This window comes from Epinephelus fuscoguttatus, linkage group LG19 (genome assembly GCF_011397635.1).
Source record: "Epinephelus fuscoguttatus linkage group LG19, E.fuscoguttatus.final_Chr_v1".
NCBI lineage: Eukaryota > Metazoa > Chordata > Actinopteri > Perciformes > Serranidae > Epinephelus > Epinephelus fuscoguttatus.
The window spans coordinates 16,301,526-16,323,089 of record NC_064770.1 but is presented as its reverse complement, the minus strand read 5'-3'; the positions used below and the strand labels follow the sequence as shown (position 1 = coordinate 16,323,089).

At 40.8% G+C, this 21,564-nt stretch overlaps 1 protein-coding gene across 3 annotated transcripts; it reads right to left on the bottom strand.

Moving 5' to 3' along the window:
* Positions 1–1,675: 1,675 nt before the first annotated feature.
* Positions 1,676–18,986, bottom strand: atp6v0a1a (ATPase H+ transporting V0 subunit a1a). 3 transcript variants are annotated; one of them, XM_049561188.1, is made up of 22 exons: positions 18,861–18,986; positions 17,539–17,704; positions 16,790–16,868; positions 16,540–16,637; positions 16,325–16,453; positions 15,353–15,435; positions 14,673–14,799; positions 14,493–14,575; positions 14,304–14,397; positions 11,334–11,546; positions 10,036–10,186; positions 9,591–9,730; positions 9,254–9,420; positions 9,070–9,160; positions 8,549–8,667; positions 8,227–8,443; positions 8,013–8,120; positions 7,812–7,919; positions 7,089–7,133; positions 6,442–6,559; positions 6,120–6,291; positions 1,676–2,717 (listed from the first exon to the last, which is right to left on the bottom strand). In XM_049561188.1, exons 2-22 carry the CDS (start codon positions 17,653–17,655, stop codon positions 2,624–2,626), a joined length of 2,553 nt encoding a protein of 850 aa, XP_049417145.1. In that variant the 5' UTR covers positions 17,656–17,704; positions 18,861–18,986; the 3' UTR covers positions 1,676–2,623. The 3 variants fall into 3 exon arrangements, with proteins under 3 accessions (XP_049417145.1, XP_049417146.1, XP_049417147.1); XM_049561189.1 differs by having other exon boundaries at positions 7,089–7,106; XM_049561190.1 differs by lacking the exon at positions 7,089–7,133.
* Between the last annotated feature and the right edge of the window lie 2,578 nt (positions 18,987–21,564).

Sequence of the window (21,564 nt, the reverse complement as noted above, 5' to 3'; positions counted from 1 at the left end):
TGAATTTAAAACACTACAATCAAAATACCATTAGTATGTGTTCTGGCTCTTTGCCTTTATCTTCTTTTTACAGTAAAGTTGAGCGTTTTTCATCCAAAAATAGGCTGCATTTTTGTACAAACAGAATAAAGACTGTTACCATACTATTATACAATATTGTATATATATCATATAAATACTGCATTGATAAAATCTTTGTATCAGCATAGGATAAAGTGTACATCTGTCTATCCATTGGCTCCAGCTGGGCTAAACTCACAACCCAGCTTCCCATAGACACACTGTAAAAGTTGATACGGCCACATAGGTAAAGTTTTGAGAATACACAAATGTTTCCTATTATGGCAAAGCTCACAGTAATTGAACTGATACTGTAAGTAATATGAGAACACGACAGTAAGACAATGATAAGACTGTCTTTCTGGGGATGTAATGAGGAAATCAGCGCACAAATACAAAAAAGTAATAAATCAAATGTTTACGTGTTACTGTAGGCTAGAGGAAAATGTTCAGCTGACTGAACTGACTGTTTTCATCGGCCTTCCTCTCTGTTCTCCATGCTACTCCATTTTACCCAACACAGTGGAGGTTACCTGAGGCCTCTTTATGCCCTGGACTGCTTTGCCAATTGAGTTTGAACAGCTCAGATGTGAGTCACACCAACTAGTAATGAGGTTGTGTCATTTTAATGGCCAGTGTTTTCCGGCTGAACAAAGCGTGCTGAATGATGCAGTTTGTGCTGAGAGTTCTACAAAAATGTGGTTTAGATTTCTATTTAAGTGAAAACAGTGGAATTATGCTTAAAGTTCAGCAGTCTGGAGTCTTGTTCATGCGTGAGCTTCAAGTTTTCAGAATTGTGTGCATAGTTTCATTTTGTGTACATAAGAAAGAAACACTGCAACATTCAGGGGGGTAAACAGAACAATCATTTCTTGTTGACTGCTGTAACTGCTCAGCCTGTTCAATAGCACCACCAAGAGGAGTGATGGCACATTGAAACCTCAGTATCATTAACACCTACAGTTTTTTGTTGGATTCAAGAACATTTACTCAAGTACTTTCCATCGAGGACCACTTTGGAAATTAATGTTTTTAGGGATGTCTTTATGTGTTATTCTCTCGGGTTTTTGTGTTTTGTGCTTTTAAACTCCTATTAAAAATTAAAGCAAGTGGAAATACTTGTTAGTCCTGCTTTACTGAATTTAAGAGGGTCATACTGTACTTTTTACTCCACTACATTTAGTTAACATCTGAAGTCCCTAGTTATTTTACAGATTGAGATTTTATATACAGTAAGATCAGTTCAGAATCATTTCAGTCCTTATTTTCTTGAGATCTGCCAGTGCTGTGAGGACGTTCCATTTTTAAAATGCAAATCGTTTCCAGTATTACATAAAATCAGATTGAAATCTTCGTAATTCTTAAATTGCAATCTGCTTTTTCTTTTCTTGTTTCAAGCTACAGACACATTTTTTTTTTAAAAAAAACCTTTGTTTAAATAAGTGATTTTAATGTTTTTACTGCATATATAAGCCATAATGTTATAATAAAAGTATAAGTACTGTCACTTTAGTGGCATCTAGTGGTGAGGTTGTGGAACTGAAACTTCTGCCATGTGCCAAGTGTGTGACAGAACAACTCAAGTACATAAGAAAAAAACAATTCAAACCACAACTTAATCCAGCTCTTTTCACTTTATTGACAGAGATGCACAATGATGGGGGTCGGAAATGATTTCTGAGGAATGACTTCTCTCTCAATCTTACTGCCTTCTAAACGTGACAGCGACATTTTAAACTTCTATGTTGTTGCAGAACATCCACCTACTACAGATTCCCCTTCAGTCTCTCCATGTCGATCAATAAAGAACAGATCACTAAGCAGAAAAGGTAATTTATGTCAACGTTAACACACAACCCAGGATTTAAGAGTCAGGTCATCTCCTCCTTCAAAGCTCTGACTGACATCCTGATGTAAGTTAAACTGTATTCCCTTTGGACCTTTATAGCTGTGTGTGTGAAGTCAGTATGCAGTGTCATAGAGGTGTGCAAAGTGGGTGCGTGGTTTTGTTTTGTTTTGTTTTGTTTTTAATCAAACAGATGAGATGCTCTGTGCACAAGATGTTGACTGCTGCTGGAGAACAACACGGAGAGAACCCAGAGGGACCAGACCGGAGAGTTGTAAACACTTCTGTCACTTCACTCTGAATAAGCACCAGTCAACATAATCAGTCACTTGCACAGAACAGAACATTTATGATTGATAGTGCAACACTGCCACAGGAAAAATGCAGGTTTTATGAAGGAAAGGTTTGCATAAATAATATTACACTACATACAATACAAGTAAAACAAAAATGACTTCACTAAAGACAAGACAAGACAGATTATATATGATAATATTTTTTTCTGAGGAATGAATGAATGAATACTGATTTCTGAGTAGATGTTCCCGATTTGATTCTAAAAAGTGATGAGAAGTTTAAAACAAACAGTAGTGGGAGAGAAAATCTTGTGGAGTGTCACTCATGGAAACTGCATTACACACACAAAACAATCACTACTCAGCGCCACACAGATTCTCAAGAGATGAGTGACAATAGTATTAGGGCTGTCGTCAGATCTTAGTCCTCAAACCTTCCATCCAGGATGCTTTCAAAGGTGAAGGGGAGAAACTTGAAGCCCTGGCCTGTGTAAAACTTGTTTTGGAACTCCACCCTGTAAAGAAAATAAAGAGCCATTCAAAACAAATACAAAAAATGAGAATTACCGCCTCGCAGCTGTATGCTTCCTCGAACCAGTCAAGCTGCAATTACAGTTTACATCAATGTTTGTGAAAACATGGATGCTTCACACACATCTTGCCCCCAGCAGCACAGAAGATCCATAAAATAAGCACAGTTTCTAGGTGGACAGCCAAAATTAGAGTCACCAATTTGTTATCTGACCAAATGTCTCAAACTCTAATAAGGTCATAAGTGAGCCCAAGTGAACGTTTGTGCCAAAATTTGAAGAATTTCCCTCACGAGAATGGGATGGACGGACAACTTGAAAACATAAAGCCTTCAGGCACGGCTATTGCCAGCCTGAAGGCATAAAAACCAATAACCAGGAAGGCTCGCACACAATAACACAGGCACAAAGTGGTGATGGCTGTCCACGTTGGGTAATGCTGAGCAGAGCAGTTGTGGCTGACGACCCTTGCTCTTCATTCCACAGCCTGCACCCACCACCTGAACCCACTCCTGTCTACATCCCTGCTCCTGGACTGGGGCCCAGGGTCAGACACATAAGCCTCTTCCCCTTTGGAAAATGATCAGGCTCTATTTTTAAAAGGCAAATACTGAGCGACGGCTGGATGACCTTTAAACTGAGAAGCCACGAATACCTGTCATTCCATAGTCTGTCTGGTGTAGGAAAGTAGACGAAGGGAGGATAGACATTTTAAAAATATTATTGTACATAACTTCCTGAAATCTTTCTTGCAAAAATGCTCCAGGAAAATCCAAATCACAGGGCACATTTGTTTTTAATTCAACACAGTAGGTGTACTTGTATTCTTTAGAAATCATAAACACTATGTTACTACTTTTCCTAGTTTACTGGTGCTGTCATCTCTCTGTTTATACTGTAAATTATCAGAGGCATGGATTTGAGTCGGAGAACTTGGACTAATGTAAGTCACAGTCAGTCACAAAATTAAAAAGCAAACTGCAACTCCACTTGGACTTCACAAATGACACATGACTTAATTTGGACTTGAACCTTTTGACATGAAAATACCTGACATCTTTCCCCAAGCAGAAAGATTACAAAGTTATATAAAAGTGAGCCACAAATCAATTCTTCTCCCTTTATTTTCTGCATCAACTAACATTAACGCTATTCATTCCCAGCAAGTCGACTCTTTGAACCAATCCAACAGCATCCAATTAAGTCGCAGGACAGATCCATGAAGAACTAACTTAACATCATTGAATGCCACTTGTCCATGTAAAAGAATGACACGGTGGTCAACAAAAAAACTAATTGCAAAATGCAGATCTTCCAAGTTGATAATTACAGACAGAGACGCAACGATTTCCTACAAACATGTTTTAACAATTCAGTAAAAAGAAATTTTGAAGCACTCAAGATTTTTGTAAATGTAACATAGATTATCACTCTGGCATCACATTTGGGGTAGAGCACATATGGCTTGTTGAGGACCCAAAGTTTAGGACTTGGTACAAGTCTCGAGACTTGTCAGTCTTGACTTAGGACTTGAGTGCGAAGATTTTAGACTTACTTCTGACTTTAAAACTAATGACTTGGTCCTACCTCTCTAAAATAAAAATTACTGTTTGTCTCAAGGATCTCCTCAACTACAAGAACATCTCTAGACAGATCAGCACCTAAAGGTAAAGAGCCCGACAACATTTTTCTCTCTTTAATTTGACCTTACACATGACGTTACGTTATCACGTGATGTCCTGATGCAATAATTGGAAATTAACTACTATGACTGGTGTTTTCATATTGTATTCACGACTGCACCTCATTGTCTCTGAAGACGCTTCAGTAAGAGCTGAGTCACCCAGTATTCTTGTGTAAAGGATAATTATAGAGAGGAGTCGCTGCAACGCAGGCATGCTCTGTAAACGTGCCAGCGGATTATAAAAACCAGGATGACATTCAGCAAAGCCTGACTAAGACATTAATGAGGAGATAACAAAGGCTCGTCGGTGCCATAGCAAGGAGTCACAGACACAGACTGTTCTGTACACGACACATGCAGAAAAAATGAAAAGCATAACACTGACTGGAGCCAGACATGTTCCAGGCCGCAGGCCAGGAAACAGAGAAGGCGATGTGAAACTGAAATTTGTTAACTTCTGATTGGGACACACCCCTCTTGACTGGCGCTGAGGCACTGATGGGTACTGATGGTGCAGCAGCCTCCAGCTTAAAACACCAATATTCTGGTTACTTTTCTATAAATTTTTGTAAATGTTTTGTTTTATAATTTGTTGTTAATTCTCAACCGTATAACCATCTAAGGAAACAGGGTAACCTGTTGTATGGACTGAAATTTATATTTTCAGCATAGTAGGCTTAAGCAGTCACCTTCTCATTTGTTACTGTTCACCTGCAGATGGCGTTACAGGTCTGTGGTTTACGGTACTTACAGCCATTTTGCATAAGTGAAGGCCTCCTCTTTCAAAATAGCAAATCCAGTGTACAGTAACTGAGTTTTGGATTCATGCTCATTGTGTATAATAAACTGAATGCGATGCTCAAAAGTTGTTTACTAGATTATCAGAACAGCAGTGGAGTGTTTTTCTGTCAAAAATATGAAAACTTGAGAGCTGCAGCCAGCAGCTGCAAACCAGGCTGCAATGTAACCACTTGGGGTGTTTGTGCACTGTCAATTTACGTCCGCTAAAAGTGCTTCTTTTTGCCACTGACAGGCTCGGATTGTTGTTACAAGTATCTGACAACACCATGAAATGGATCTCTACAGAGACAGAACTTTTTGTTGAAGATTAAGATCCTTTGTTTCACCAGAAACAGCCCGAAATTGCCATCACCAAACCCATCAGACTCCACTTAAATAGACCGTAATTGTAGCCTGTATAGAGCCAGCATATTTTCACATCTAAGTGGGTAAATTAAGGGTTTATTTCAATCAAGAGTTGCTGTTTGTTGGAACAGTGGAAAGACAAACCATAATGGTTTTTTGAGAGTTCTATTTTGTTCCTGTTGACTTTGAATAAAGTATGTTTTACGCTGATAAAATTGCTGTTTATTTAAATTGAGTCTTGTGGGTCTGATGAAAGTGACTGTGCTGTTTCTGGTTTAACCTAAAGCTCTTCAACAGAGGGGTTTATCTCTGTAAGCATCCTTTCCACAATGTTGTCAGACACTTTGGATAGTAAACTGAACCTGTCAGTGGTGAAAACAAGCACTTTTAGTAAACATGCATTCACAAAGTGTAATTAACCATTTACGTCATTGTTACATTGCGTACATTACGTTCCCATTCGTCACTTAGACACAAAAACATGAAAAGACCAAAAAGAGAAAGCAAATGAAAAGCACACAAAAAAACAAATACCACAAACACAATAGTCAACTTACCAGTGCAGTCGCAGTGCATGCAAGAAGGCTGACAAGCCCTCCATAATGAGAAGAATGGCAACTGTGAGAATAGCAAAGAAGAAAAAGACTATGGACACAAGTAAGAAACCCGCGAGGCTTCTGGTAGAAAGGCCAATGTGCATCACCATGGACCACAGCACCTCTGACAACTCTGCGCATGGGACAAAAAGAGGACACAGGTTTCAGTGCTGTGATAAGTGCATGGGTTATATTTCCACTTCTCTACTAAATGTATGCATATTGTTGTGTTAATCTTTAGTCAAAACCTTGATATTAAAAAGGAAGGAAAAGTGTAACTTACGTGCATGAGCCAGACTGAGGGCCCAAAGCCTCAGATAAGAGGCGGTGTTGGAGATACAGCCCAGGCAGTACTCTATGGTGTGGATCGCTTGATGCACTGCCACGTCACCAAAGTTAAACTGTGAGACAAAGAAATAACATCAAAACGTGACCACATGTCAGCATGAATCTCTAGAAAACAACATCTTTACGGCAGGTCGTGACGTCCACATAGGAGGAGCCTGGTTCAATGTGTGTGCATGATCATTCAGGTAATTGATAGGAAACCCATTTGCCACCATAGATCACCAAAGCCCCTTAAATTAAATGGAGACACCGTCATCTGAGGACCCTGTGAACCCAGAGTATCAGCTGCCCTGCTCCTCACGCACATCACCAGGACTGCAAGAACACAATGGCCTATTGGCACCCACTGCTTAAGGAATCTCTGCAACCTATGTTTCAACAAGTGACTCCTGGAATACACCAGCCACACGCCGACTAACACTTACACGCACACCGACACAGCTAAGACCAGCAAGCAACGGTTGACAGCATACATAGACGACAAAATGAGGGGCAGAAAGAAAGAAATACTAGACATGCACTTTCACAGGAGGGGGACAGGTTGCAGGGTGGGTGGAGGTGCAGCGTGAGCTCCTGTCCTACCTCTTCATCCTCGTGGGCCTTGACAGCAGGTGACAAAAGGCAACGCTTGGTTATAGACAGCACACACACAGATCAACAGACATCAGTAAACAGAAAAGTTACGAGAGAAATCGGTTACTCGCTTAAAAAGGAAAGAGGGTGAATATTACAGGATGACAACACGCATTTTAGAATTAAATTAGGGGGAATATATATAGAGAGGTTCACAATAAAATACTTCAGCACAACTGATTCCAGGTGGTGTTAAAGCTCTTTGACATGAACAACAAACAACCAGAATGGTCGGATTCTTAATCAACCTGGATATTTTTTTATATTTACAAGCAACTGCACACAAAACAGACCAGATGAAAAAAACAAAAAAACAACAAAAGAAACAACATTTCTGAATTTAATCTTTCAATAGCATTCTCAATAGCCATCTATAATCTAAGGGTGGCAGTATGGAGCTTGTTTAGCTTTTTGCTAAAGTGGACCTTCATCCATAATTAATGTTTTTCATTGCCACAGTGGAAGTGGAAACATGAGGTATCGATTTTTGTTTCCAACTGTGGCTGAGTAACTGAATTATTAAAAGAAGTGAGTAGATCCAATAACATGGGCCCCACTCCCATCCTCCCTCACCAGACTGCTGGCCTGCCGTTTCTCCAGGTTTGAGAGCAACAGGGAGAAAATGCATTCAGGTGGGAGACATTGTTACTGATGAGAATATGTCTCTTTTACCTCAGGCTCCTCCTCAGAGTGCTGTGAGAGCTGGTCATGCTGGATGATTTCAGCCTCGTCCTCAGTGGGTCCGTTGCCCACCCTGATCCCTCCAAAATTCTGTGTACCCTGAAACAGAAAATGGGAAAAATAGAAAAGTTTAAAAAGGGTTACAATTGAGATACAATGTATCAACTTCAAGTGATACCATTTGTTTCTTACCAGGTGTTTCCGCCACAAATACTGTCTCCGCAGAATTAGAGTTTTCACTATCAACATACAGGGAACACAAGCCAAGGCAATAACCACCAACAGTGATTGTACGACCATCTACATATTCAGGGGAGAAAAGAGAATAAGAAAAACAGGACAATGAGGTTGCGGTTGTTCATTTCAGGACAAAACAACAGATGTATGTATCTAACAAGTATCTCACCTGTCCTCTGTAGAGAGGTTTGGTACTGGGGTCGCTGTAGTTGAAGAGGAACATGTTGATAAAGGCGATGAGGATACTGGGAGCATCCTTGGATATGCGTGCATCGTATGCGACCCATTTGTAGAAGATCAGAATGGCCAGGTAGCCAAAGAGACTGGACATGAAGACAATCTCTGGGATGAATCCCAAGTAGATATTCAGCGGCTTCTTGAAATACCTGCAGAGGACCACAAGCGTTCACTCTGAATCTGTGCGTAATTGCCATGGGAACAAAGACAAAGAAATAATCAATTTAAGTGTAAATGTTGGATGAAAATCTCACAGGTGGTTGAAGAGACTCAGTGTGACTCCAAACAGCATGTGGATTACTCCCAGGATTACAGACATCTTCATCTTGAACGAGTTCAGGAATGTCAACTTGTTGATGGCAATGTTCCAAATCTGAGAAACAAAATGGTCAAACATGAGTGCTCAGTAATGCTCAACATATTTTCATTCTGGGGCAGCTTTCTCCTTTAACCATATTCAGTTACAATAAACCTAATTACAGAAGCAAGTTTATGTTATAACATAATAACATAATAATATAAATATATCACGGATTGCAATAACACTCACTGGGATAATAGTTAATATCGCACCCAAAGAGACTCCTTGTCAACCAACAGTATAAGAGACTCTGCAAAGACCGGCTGCATATACAATGTCAAAAAATGTAAAGATATTAATCAAGCAACTTTCATACCATCCCATGCCTACTTGAAAGCATGTAAAGAGCATCAACTAAGCTAGTTTGATTTTTGCAGAATAAAGAGCATGCAAATTGCAAAGGAAAATGTTTACCGGATCGATGCCAATGGGGTACGGCCCTTTGAACACCCCATCTATTGCTGGATCCAACTGCCAAACTTTATTGGTTTCCAGTGTTTCAATCCTGAATGGAATGAGAACACCAATTAGTTTTGTGACTTCTATTACCTCACACCTACAGCAGTCAGAAGGGTTAAAACTCAGGTTGGTGACTTACGTCCAGTTGCCTCCTACCCGACGGTCAAACATTGGCCTGACGCTCCAGCCAGAGCCAAAAGCATTGAGGGACTTGGAGAAGCAGTCGTTGTAAATGATCCCAGTGTAGACTGAGAAGATTCCCATCAGCAGGATGATGTAGCGCCCTGCAAACACCATGCTGAACATCTGCCATAGAACAATCAATGAGTAACTAGGTTATAAAACAAGAAAAGCTGCATTTCTGCAATTATGAACATAAACCCACAGAAGCACAAAGCTCTGTACAGCTGTGGGGCTGGTGCACCACCAGTGAGGATGCTGTGGGGCTGATGAGATGGCCATGATGGACGTCATACCTCATTATCGTTCTTCTGGGCCATCAGTCTGCTCTCTCTCAACACAAGGTATAGGGCAGCACAGGTCATGAGCACCCCATGGCCCAGGTCACCAAACATAACGGCAAATAGGAAGGGGAAGGTGATGATGGTGTATGGCGCTGGAGACGAGGAGGTGGTGACGCAGGCATCATGTGAGGGGAGGGTGGTGTGGCAGGTGAAACAACATATGAGTGTCACAATACAGAGCATGTCCAAACAAACTGATAATGGGTGATGAGGCCGAGTATGAAGCACGCCTTTCAGTGACTGTAGTTTAATACTACAGGCAGCCAGGTAAACAGAATAAAAAACAACAACAAAATGTTCAGCTGTCTTGAAAGACAAATTATAACACTGATGGTCTCATGACAAACAGAGGTTCAAGGTTTAGGACTGTACACATAAAGGTGTGACACATGCTTACCTGGGTTAATCTCACGGTAGCTGCCAATTCCATAAGCATCCACAATGTTTTGGAAGCCTGAGGTGAATTTATTTGTCTTGTTATAGGTGGGTGGGGTCTGCTTGGTCTGCATCCTATTGAGGATGGAAGGCACAGTGGAACCACTCTTCTCCTAAAGCGCACAACACATACAAGAAGTATTTAACAATCCTATCTATCTTTTTAAAAATGGGATCACGTGCAGAGAATGCCGAGAGCCAAGTGTACACGAGTGGTATCATGCTGCTTTATCAATTTTCATCTTGGTAAGAAAAAAAGGGACCCCTGGGTAAAGCCAGTTGAATACCCCTGCAGTACACTATGGCCTGGTGTTTCAAGACAAGCAAAATAAAGACAGTTGAGAGATGACATGAGCATAGAGACAGTGCAAAGCCTAACAGAGCCAAGTCTCTGTCGCTACACCAAGTGTACAACTAAAACAAATGTCTTTTTTATTCCACACATTTTTCCCTTCTTTACATCTAGCACCTACATTACCCACAATACGAATCAACTGCAAACAGTTCAGTCGAAGACTTGTGTTTTATCCCAGTGCTGTCCAATGTACTGTAGCCTCCAGTCACTAGCTTCACGCAGAGATGAGGAGGGGGCTACACAGGTCTGGTGAGCTCACCTCTCTCCAAAACAACAGCCCCAGATTCTTTTAGTTTTTAGCACAATGTGTCACTACCAAAAATGTAACTGCCTGGCAGAGGAAATAACAAGTTAGCACCCAAAACAAATGCAGCATTTGCTTGTGATCACTGCAGTGTAAGAAGCTGCCTGTCTCAACTTGTCAGCTGTTTTGCATAGCCCCATTCACCACCTCCTTTATCACAACCTACAACTGTCTGCAACTGGTCACCAGAATGGGAATTTGTTGCAGTCAGCATAACTTTCGTATAACACTGAAACTATTTTTTGGACTCTGTTTACTTCTTGTTTTGAGGAACTTGCATGTCTGCTGCCATAAGTTGTAAGCTCCTCTAGTTGGAATTAAACAATTAGGTAAATAACTGTCAAAGTAAATGTATGAATATGTTAGTACACACAAAAGCTTGGGTATACTGCAAACATCCTGTTTGCACTGACATGGTTTAGATCTGTTTGTTTTAAACTGGTTCTGCTACGTTCAGTACATCACCAGGTAAATTTGACCCTGTGTCTCTTTTCTAAGAACAAAACAGAGGCTGGTGACTGTGTCTTTACAAAATAGAGTTAATCTACGAAATGGAGGATATTTTCCTTAAACATAAACTGCCTGGTGCTCAGTTACTCACCGTTCCCCTGCGCAGAGCAAACTGGATAGAGTCCATGTCCGAGACAGGACACCAGACTTCGGCGATCAGACACTTCTGAGTGACGTCGATGTTGCAGAGGTTGAGGGTGTGGTAGATGGCCTTCATCTTCCTCACCTTGATGAACCACACTCTGATGGTCTTGGCTGCAGCCTGCAGGACCCTCTGCCTGTGATCCTCAGTCTGGTTCAGCACCTTTAGAGGGAGACAAGAGTAAAGTTGTTTAGGACTGGAATGAAATCTTTTGTACTTTTACTTTCTACCTTGGCTCTTTAAAGAGAGATTGCAATGCTTTTCTGGTAAAAACAAAATGTCTGCTACATTAGATATTGGCAACTGTGGGACTATAAAGCCACTCTTTACAATCCTTGAGCCAAAAAGTGACAAGACGAATGTCCACTGTGGGAGCCAGAAACACCTATTCCTGCCATTTTGGTTCACCTTGTGCTTTTCTATGGCCTGCAAGCAGATATGAGGGAGGGTAGGTCATTTTTTCTCACAATAATAAATGACAAACTCCTTGTTTTAACACCCAAGTGCAATTATTAATTAAAGTGCTATCAAAGACATTTATACACTATAAATCTATATGTCCACTACAATTGGAAAATGCTGCTAAAAATAGAGTAGCACTGAATGATTCGTTCCATGATATTCATAGAAAGGGTTTAGATTTACCAGTGTGATTAGTGAGCAGTTAGTCATAAGATGAAGAGCAACAGGCTGTCTAATCCATTAGGTTTTCCCGAAAGAGATACAGGATATTCCCAGATATGCTGCTGCATGACTCACATTTAAAGCAGAGACCCATGATCAGCAAATAGCAGGATATCTAAGCTCTGTGCTGTCTGCCTACAGGCACAATCTCGCCTGCTGTCGAGAGGCTTAATAGCCCACACATAGCAGATCGCTGTCCAAACAGCTTGACATTCTTCATCAACCATGTCATTCTGTCATTCAGCCCTCATGCACACGTAGTGACAAGTATAACGCTGCATCCGCAAACACCAAGATCCACATTCCCCGGGATGCAAAACCATACGAGGATATCAATCCATTTGTCAAATGGGATGTGTATCAAGTATCAGTCTTGAGCATGCCATTTCTGGGGCAAAAGTCAATGATGCTATAATATCTGAGTACATGACACTTGAACACAATGGACACAACTTGCTGACAGAAATGAATATCTCATGTTACTTCACTTCTAACAGCCTGCAGACCAGGATGCAGTCAGTACAACATATGTAATCTCTCTGTGATATGTGAGTCTGTGTGACATGATGTAAAACACACATAGGAGCGGATGTATCCTCACAACCATTAGGGTTGTGCCGATGGGCGATCGCCCATCGGCGATAGAAGGGTTGTTTCACGATGTCTTTTTTAAATGACGATGCAATCGCGAGGTGTGGGGGGAGACAGCGCGTGTGTGGAGCATGCTGACGAGATCGAGGCTGAACGAGGCTGAGTGAGAGGAGACAAAGGGAGGCTGCTTAGTGAGAGAGCGGAGGGTGGGGGATCAAGGCCTCCGCCCGCTCGACACAAGCATACTCCGGCGTACTATAAGCGGAGCGGACTCTGCGAGGAATGTCCGCAGTCATTCGGGCTTTCATAGTCGAGCGCACTTCCGCGTTGTAGTTTCCTGTAAAAATGTCCGTGAAAAATCCCCGCGATGTGAAAAATACATGCCGAGCAGTCACTGGTGCGCGGAGCGGAGTCCGCGCGGTTGTAAAATCTGAGCTTTGCGCGAACAGGGCTTGCGGACGTCCGCTTTGAGTCTGCGCGGACCTCCGCGGAATCCGTTCCGCCCGAGTATGTTCGGGCCTTAACGCGCATGTCGCTGAGTGGTGAACAAACCAAAGAATACAATGTCAGGAGAAATTGAAAAGATATGTTGTCTGTGTAAAGTCAGCTTGCTAATGAAGGAGCCATTACATGTTCAAGAGTTTTATAAAGCTGCTCAAAAGTGAACGTTTCAGCGGCGACGCGTAATGACACCCCCCCCCCGCGATGACATCGTTCATCGGCGATTTCACTAGATGGCGATAGGACGATAGGATATGGACAAGATCGCCCAACTCTAACAACCATACAAGACAGTTCTTATTTGCAAAGCTCAAGGAAAGAGGGATTCCCTGGGGCTCTACCTTGTGCTAGATAACGAGTCACTGAGGAGTAATTCAACACTGCGCACACAATAACAACATTGTAATGGAAAGACTCTGCCTGCTGGAGGACAATTCTCTAGGCTGAAGCTAGACAGCTGAGGTGTTGATCAGCAGTTGCGAAAGTTTATTGAAACAAACCAATAACTATGTTTCCGCAAATGAACAAGGCAGTGTGGCACAAATAAAAGTTTTAACAGGAGAGGATTGCAAGTAAAATGAAATGAGCAGATATATCACCTCATTATTAGAAAATGTATAGTACATTTTGTCTGTTAAAACAGTTATTGAGAAGGGTCTACTTAGTGTTTTAGTTACCTACAGAGAAGTAATGAGTCCACCTTCTCTAGCATCCCTGAAGTATTTATCCCTCACTCTCTATCTATAAATTTGTATCAGTAGCTAGTGAAAAAAACCTAAGCAATATATAGTAGTAGTATAATACATAGCACAACATAGCTACGTTATAGGCCAACAGATCTTATGGAAATGTTTTCTATGAGCTGACATTCATGTAACTTAAATCAAATTAATTTATTGCTTATATAATATATGGCTGAGCGCCAAGGCAGGAAGCTGAGAATAAACTGTGAGGAGCAGAAGCGTTACACGCCTTGTGAAATTTCCTCTAATGACACTTTCCAGTGGATTTCTACAAAAATGTGCTGCTGACAAGGCAGAAACAAACAAAAAAAGAGGAACTTATCAGTTCAAGTGTGTTTCTGTGGAGGTCAGTGCTAATGAGTCAACATTGTGTGGCTGTATTCCCTGCTAGTATATTTACCATTTGTAGGTCATCAATGCGTGCATTCACCCCTGCTAACATCTCTTTCCTCTCCTGGGGTGTTTCAGGACATGGGTACAAGGTTGCTCTGAACCTAAAGACAGATAAAGAAGAAGCACAGTTAGATCTTAAGACTCTTTTGGCAGAGGACACTTTATAAAAATGTACAAATGTTGGCCAGCCACTCACCCCTCACAGATCTTCTTGACTCTATTCTTCAGTTGGTCTCCCTGGAAGAAGATGATGAAGACAGACTTGTGGACGTGGTCACCCTGTAGAAATATTACACAGTTAGTCTGTCTTTAGTAGGAGAACAACGAAACAGGTACTATCAACTTCACAAGACATCAGTGCTTAAACATTTCTGACCGTAGTCGGGTCCTCCAGAGGATCTTCAATGTCTGCCTGCCTCAGGAACACATTTCCTCTGCAAACTCTCCACAGCATCCTCTCGAAAGTGGGAATACGTTCCCTGCCAATGACTCCAGCCACAAATCTGTAACAAATGGAAAAATGCTGTCACCATTCTTGTTTGTTATCTAGGCTGGGATATATAAATCTTCTAAAAAAAAATACCCCTAAAAACTTTGACAAACGAGTAAAAAAAAAAAAGAAAGAAGAAATTTATGTTTCTTAAATGCAAACTGCATTTACTCCAATGCCATAGTCTCAACAACATAATTATATGGACTTCCTTTCAGTGACAGAAGACAGTTGAGAAAATCTTCATGCAGTCAGTTAGATTTCCCAACAATACAAAATATTTAGGCTGGGCACTGTCTGTCTATTTTCTTCTAAATAAAGAGCTGACATTGACAGAAATATCTCCACTAATGGGAATTACATTTATGAATGCGGATTGTGAGTAGATTTCCGCTTTAAGTGACCTTTGTTGCCTGACTAAGCCGGACAGCCTGAGCTGGTGTGTGGGAGGTTATTGGCTAGTTGCAACACTCAGGTCTGGTTTTGGCCACAGATGGCTGAAGTGCACAGAATGGAAATCTTCTAGAGAATCCTAATCCTTTTGAAGACCGCAAAAAGAGACTCACCCCAGTCTGAGAGGAGCCACTCGCACAGGCTCATTGGGGTCCAGAAGGGTGGATGACTCCTCCAGTAAGCTGGGATCCTCCATCTGTAGGAGTCAGTTAATTATTAATTAACATCATTCCCTGTTCTGCATCACCATATATACATACTTGTAAACACAGAAAACTCCACAGTATTGACATACATGTTGAGATTGGACAGAATAAAGATAAAGAGTCAGGGTCAGTGTTTGTGTTTGTTTCCAGCAAAGACAGTGACTTTCTCCAGTTAATGGTTGACGGCTACGTGTTCAGCTCAATGATTTACCTCAATCAAAGCTCATAACAACTCGTAAAAGATGACTTAACATTGTAAGTCGACACAATTTTGTTTGTGAAGGCAGTGAAGTGAGACTGATGTTGGGCAAAGGTGGGCTGGCGAGGCTTTGCTCCAGCAAATGATCAATAAACACAAAATCAAATCTGTGCAAAGGATTGTACAGCAGTGGAATTACAGCGTATTCACTAATGTGACTGGTTGGTGTAAATGTGCCAAGACCATGTGAGCAACTGTAAACGATCACGAGTGAAACACCTTCTGCCAGATCAAGCAGAAAAAAATGCTCCACTGTGTGTCAGTGTGTGTGTGGTTTGGGTGTGCCTGATATCAGTGCTGACAGCTTATCAGTGGAAACTGTATTTCACCAATGCAAACCAGAAACGGCCGCCTTTAGACTAACACATTGGTTTTTTTTGCTCATTGCGACAGTGAATATATTAAAAAAATAAATAAATAAAGTTCTGGATTAACAATCACCTATCAGTACAAAAGAGTTCGTTTATTTCTAAGGCTGTATTTAGTTTTTACAACCATGGCGATAAACAACTATAAAAGTAAAAGTGCAACTTCTCTTTCAGGCCACCACAATGTTAGTAAAATAAAAAAAAGCTGAGCACATCATTTTGCAGGGGCCTGGATGCAGAAGTTAAGCTGACCTCGTCAAAAAACTGTTGCGTGCGACGCAGGATGTGCTTGAGCTCAGTCAGTTCCAGAAAGTTCTTCTTAAGGGCTTCTTGGTTGGTGTTTATTTCCTTCAGCTCATTCTCAAGCTTCTCAAATGTGGCCTGTGGTGAGACACACAGAGGGGTCAGCAGAGGGACGCAGTAGATGACAGAGCTAGGTGTTAATCTTTGAGAGAGAGAGCAGTCACCTCCAGGTCGATCATGTCCCTTGGGAAGGGGACTTCAGGGTTTTCTCCTGTGTCAACTATTGGGATGTTGGCCTTCTTTATTTCCTTCTCCACAAATCCTGCGAGAGAGGAGTAACAAGGTAAAAAAAAAAAGGGGGCACAGGTGTACATGTAGTTGTTTACACTGGAAAACGCACCATCCCATTTTTATTTGTACAGCTCTGTTATGGGTCTTGCAAGAAGCACCTCTGACAAGATATATATCACTTACTCAGTTTGCGATCCATTTCCTCACATCGCCGTACTTCATTGACAAACTTTCGTTGGAACACATTCACATCAGGATTTAGCTGTGAGAAAAGACCAAAAAAAAGAACAGAAGTGAGCGTCAACACAGACTATGCAGACCATGTCGTCATGTTCACAAAGACATGACGACTGAATAAAATTTGTAAAATCAGAAGGGGTGCAAAACAAAAAAAACACACATACATCAGAAACCTAAGCTGTATCAATGTCAGTAACTTAAATGATGATTCAGCAGAGCTATCCACTGACTCCCCTTTCAATAGATTTTCAAGTCTGTCAATATCCTCTTAAGAAAATAAAGCTCATTTTCTATATTGTCATTTTAAATGGTGAAGGATGTACAATTTAATGAAATGATTAAGACACCACTGTTGATGCACAGACCTACTCTGTTACAGCCTATCCTGTATTCTAGCACAAAGCTTCCCTCAGGGCTCACTAGGAATGGGCTTTCTCATGTGTGGAATGAGGGGTCAGCTGTGACCACATGATGAACATGATGCCGAAGGTATGCACTTTCTCAGCAACATCAATGATTTGGTCATTTTCATTTCCATGACAGATGACACAGATGACTCAAGTGCCCCCCTACCCCAAATCCTTTACACAACACGTACCAGCTTTAAAAAGCAGGTTTCAGTAGCTAGAAAATGTCAACCTGTAGATAATAAAGTAGTCATGATTCAGAGGACAACATAACAGTGGACTTACATCCCGAAACTGCACCATCCCGATCTCTCCCAGTTCACTGACACAACAGTAGGCGGCTTCTGACTGGAGGAAGAGCTGAGCCAGCGTCATCTCTTCACTTCTGAAGAGTTCTCCCATGTTGCTGAAGGATGGGAGTGCTCAGCACCCTTAAAATCAACCAGAACCTCTAGAAAGTGAACAGATATTATCCGTTAGTCACCCTCATAGAGAGAAAAACTCTGGTAAAACATGAAGGGTTCTGAGTTCTACACTCAGCACTTTTCTCTGCATGGCACCTTAGTGTCAGAATCACTAATGAGAGAGGCCCTTATCAGTTGTGTGTTAGTCTAGCATAAGTGTGACAAAAAGAGAAAAGAAAAAAAATGATCAGCTTGCCCCTCATGCTGGTCTCATGATCACTACAGGAATGTGGTTACGCTCCAAATGAGTTTTATCTGCACAATTACATTATAGGGGACTTTGAAGTGGATATAATTTTACAGTAGATGCACAGCACAGGTTATTGTAAGCAGAATGCAGTTTCTGTATTATCTGTCATTTCACACAAATAATTAAGAATGTTTCAGAATATGTTTCAGCTAAACAGCACAGCCTCATGCTGTAAAACGACCACACAGGGCTTATCTGTGGATTACAAGGTAGCATGTGACCAGTAGCTCCAGTAAGCCGCAACACTCCCACTGCAGCAACGCAAAGAGCACACTAACTGATTCAACACAGTAAAACAGGTTTGCCTAACACCGTGAAACATGACAAAACAACACCATTAACGATATTTAAACGAGCCGCATTTAGCTCAGCGATTAACAAGTCAATTAATCACCGTTACTACAGCGCCACCTGTCAGAGCTGATGCCAAACGATTAATGGCTGACCAAATGAACATGTCACTGTCACAGCTACCTGGCCGGCTATCCGCTGAAACTATTAACACCGCAGACGTTAACTAATTAGCTATCGTTGACGTTATTTAACGTTAGCTAGCAAAACAATATCAGTTGACGGGTGCTAGTCAGATTAGCATTCGTCAGCTAAACTTTAATGCTAACATCATGATAACGCTATACAATAGAATATTTGTGGGGTTAATATTTACTTTTTCTGACATATGTTTGCTAGATAGCTAACTTAGATGACAATTAATATAGCTCAGTTTGGAATTTAAAGGGTCTGTGCGACTAACAAGAGAGCTAACGCTAACTTAGCGCACCTGTTGCTCAATATTTGACTTAGCCCACAATATTACCATCAGCGCTGGGGTAACGTTAGTCTAAATCGCGAATAGTGTCAATTTCCGTATAATTAAGCAACAGTTCCCTTACTTTTTACGTGGAGATGTCTCTCTCCTCCTTGGTTTTCTTCCTGGTTTCCTCTGTGCTGTTTAGGATGGACTGCCCGGTGGTTGCAGCTGACAGCGCTTCTTCTTCTTCTACTACTCCTTCTTTGAGGTTTAACGGCAGTTGGCATACTCAACGCTGCATTACTGCCCCCCTCTGGATAGCTATACTCCGTACCAATGCTCATTTTTTTAGTCGGGCAATTTATTAATCATATACTTCTAATAAAAAAATGTTTTCCATCACTTGTCTATCCGCTCATACTTTCTGCATGTTACTAAAATATGCTGTCTTTGTTTTCCCCATAATGACAAGAGTCAGTGTGCTTCTTGTTACTTGTTCATTCCTGCCAATTTCCCTACCTCATACCATACCCATGGATGAATTACCTAATGGGGCCCAAAGTGTTCGGGGACCCCCTTGCCTTCACTTGCAAAATGTCAAATTAACATGCACAGACCAGGAGGAGACTTAAAATGACCACAAAGAGACACAAATTGGAAAAAAGGATGCAAAATGACCCCAAAGAAACATAAAACAACCACAGTAAGACCCATAAAAATATGCAAAGCAACTTCAAAGAGATGCCAAACCATTACAAAGTCTGTGTGTCTTCCTCCTGTGTAGGATAGGTATCAGGGCCCTTTGCACATCTGTGAACAAGGGACCATTGTCTCATAATCAGTTCCTAACCATACCTACTTTGTTTTAGATATCCCTGGTGCAGGCTTCCCAGTTATAGCCAGTGGCTTTTTAGTCTCCCACAGGACATTTTGTTCATCTTTAATGCTGCCCTTTCTCCTTTGTGCATCTGTGTGCTCAAATTTAGTTTTCTTTCTGCTTTCTCGGACAAATTTGTTGGAACTGTACTGTAACACAAGTATTCACCGTTGTGTATTTTCCTTATTAATTACTGCAACTTCATTTTGGTCACTCAAAACAGAGTAACTCCTGCCTCCCTGTCCCTGCTCAGCACTTACTCCACTTGCATGTCTTACTGTCCTGTAAATGCAGTATTTCTATTTCTCACTGCCACAATACATTTGTCATCCCAACATGGTGCTGACTTACTCTTTATTTTGCCCTGACTTGTAAGAAATTGAGTCTAATGCATCTGAAAATATACCTTGTCTCATTTTATTTGTTTCTATGTTCATATTATAATCAATCTGATACCCATTTCCCACCACTGTTTTCTGTGATATAGACATATTTACGTTGCTCTAGACTTGTTACGCCAAATGGTCACTCCCAATGGTTCAATCTTGGTACACCTTTTAAACAAAGCGTCGCATTTCCTATTTGTGACCACAAGAGGGCAGTAAACACTCGTGATTCTAAAGACACTTATCTGTCACCTCCACCCAGTGTCACACAGTGCTAATATCAGTAAAATCAGTTTTAATATCAACACGTGCAGCTCTTTATTAGTATGGTTATTACCAATAACAGTAGCAACATAAATACTGGTATCGATTGTATTCATAACGTGGTGTTTTGATAACAGTTTTGTGGTGTAAAGGCAGGCTGTCTGCTAAGGACATTAATTTTTATATATATATTTTTTTAAATATATATAAAATTTTATATACTTTATTAATCGCCCTGAGGGGAGATTCAATAAGCATAGCCTACTGGTAGTCTGCCTCTGGTAAATACTTTCAGAATAAACTAACCAAAGTGAAGGGATCTGATATTAATTCTATATCCATGTTTATTGTTCCTGTGGTCAGTTAAAGCAGCTATACATTCTTCAGTGGAAATAATACAGATATTAACACCAACTGTTTATCCAGGCAGTTTATCTTTGTATGCTGATTGACAATTTGCACACCCCTTTTTTTAAATGTATCTGGAGATATAAGAGAGAGTATTGTTTATTCGTTAGGCCTAGTATTCAGTATAAGAGCGACCCTTCCTGGCATCCACACAGCATGCAAAACAAGGCATAACATTATATTATTACATCACAAATAATCCACAACATCAACAAAATTCAGTGGGAGAATATCAAGATACAGCAGTAGTTTATTTCACATTCATGGTGTTATCATACCAGTAGATGATCAAAGCAACCAATACAGCCCACAAAAAAGGCACACAGAAGTATGTGTGACTGCACACCACCACTAGTGTACAGCAAGCTAACACCACAAATACACTAACCTTCACAAGCAGAACATCATGTGTCACTAAAACTGATTTCTCTCCTAATAACTGCTGTTCTTAATATCTTTTTTGAAACTAATGCTACTGGTGATTTTGGGTGTGGTGGACCCACTGTGGCTGAATGTGCTAGGTCCGGTGCTGAATCTGGATTAAGTGTTGTGGTATTTTATTCCAATTTGAAATAGCCCCACGTATTATAGCTTTATACACTGGTTTTTAAGCATCTCATAAAGACATTTCTGGTGTCATAATGGCGTCTATCATTTGTGTGTGTTAGCTGTGAATACAGGTGTGTAGGTTTTACAAATATTTCTTTTCCAACATGCATATAAGGAGGTAATGCATTGGAGTTTGTGAAAGGGAAAACACCTCATGATTGAAATGTTCTTGCTATAATTTAAATTAGTTTCTAATAAATGAACTGCTATACTCTTTACATGAAGAGCACACTGACACAGGGAAGATTGTATTCAAATATTTGCAAACCTTCACACCTCCATATGTATTTGTGGAACAATCA

Excerpts from the sequence above, each read along its gene's own strand:
- atp6v0a1a (XM_049561188.1), bottom strand. The coding sequence starts at position 17,655 with ATGGGAGAACTCTTCAGAAGTGAAGAGATGACGCTGGCTCAGCTCTTC. Across the intron at positions 14,576-14,672 it reads CTCTGGAGGACCCGACTACG|GGTGACCACGTCCACAAGTC; the intron begins GTCAGAAATGTT and ends ATATTTCTACAG. Across the intron at positions 9,731-10,035 it reads CTACCGTGAGATTAACCCAG|CGCCATACACCATCATCACC; the intron begins GTAAGCATGTGT and ends CCTCGTCTCCAG.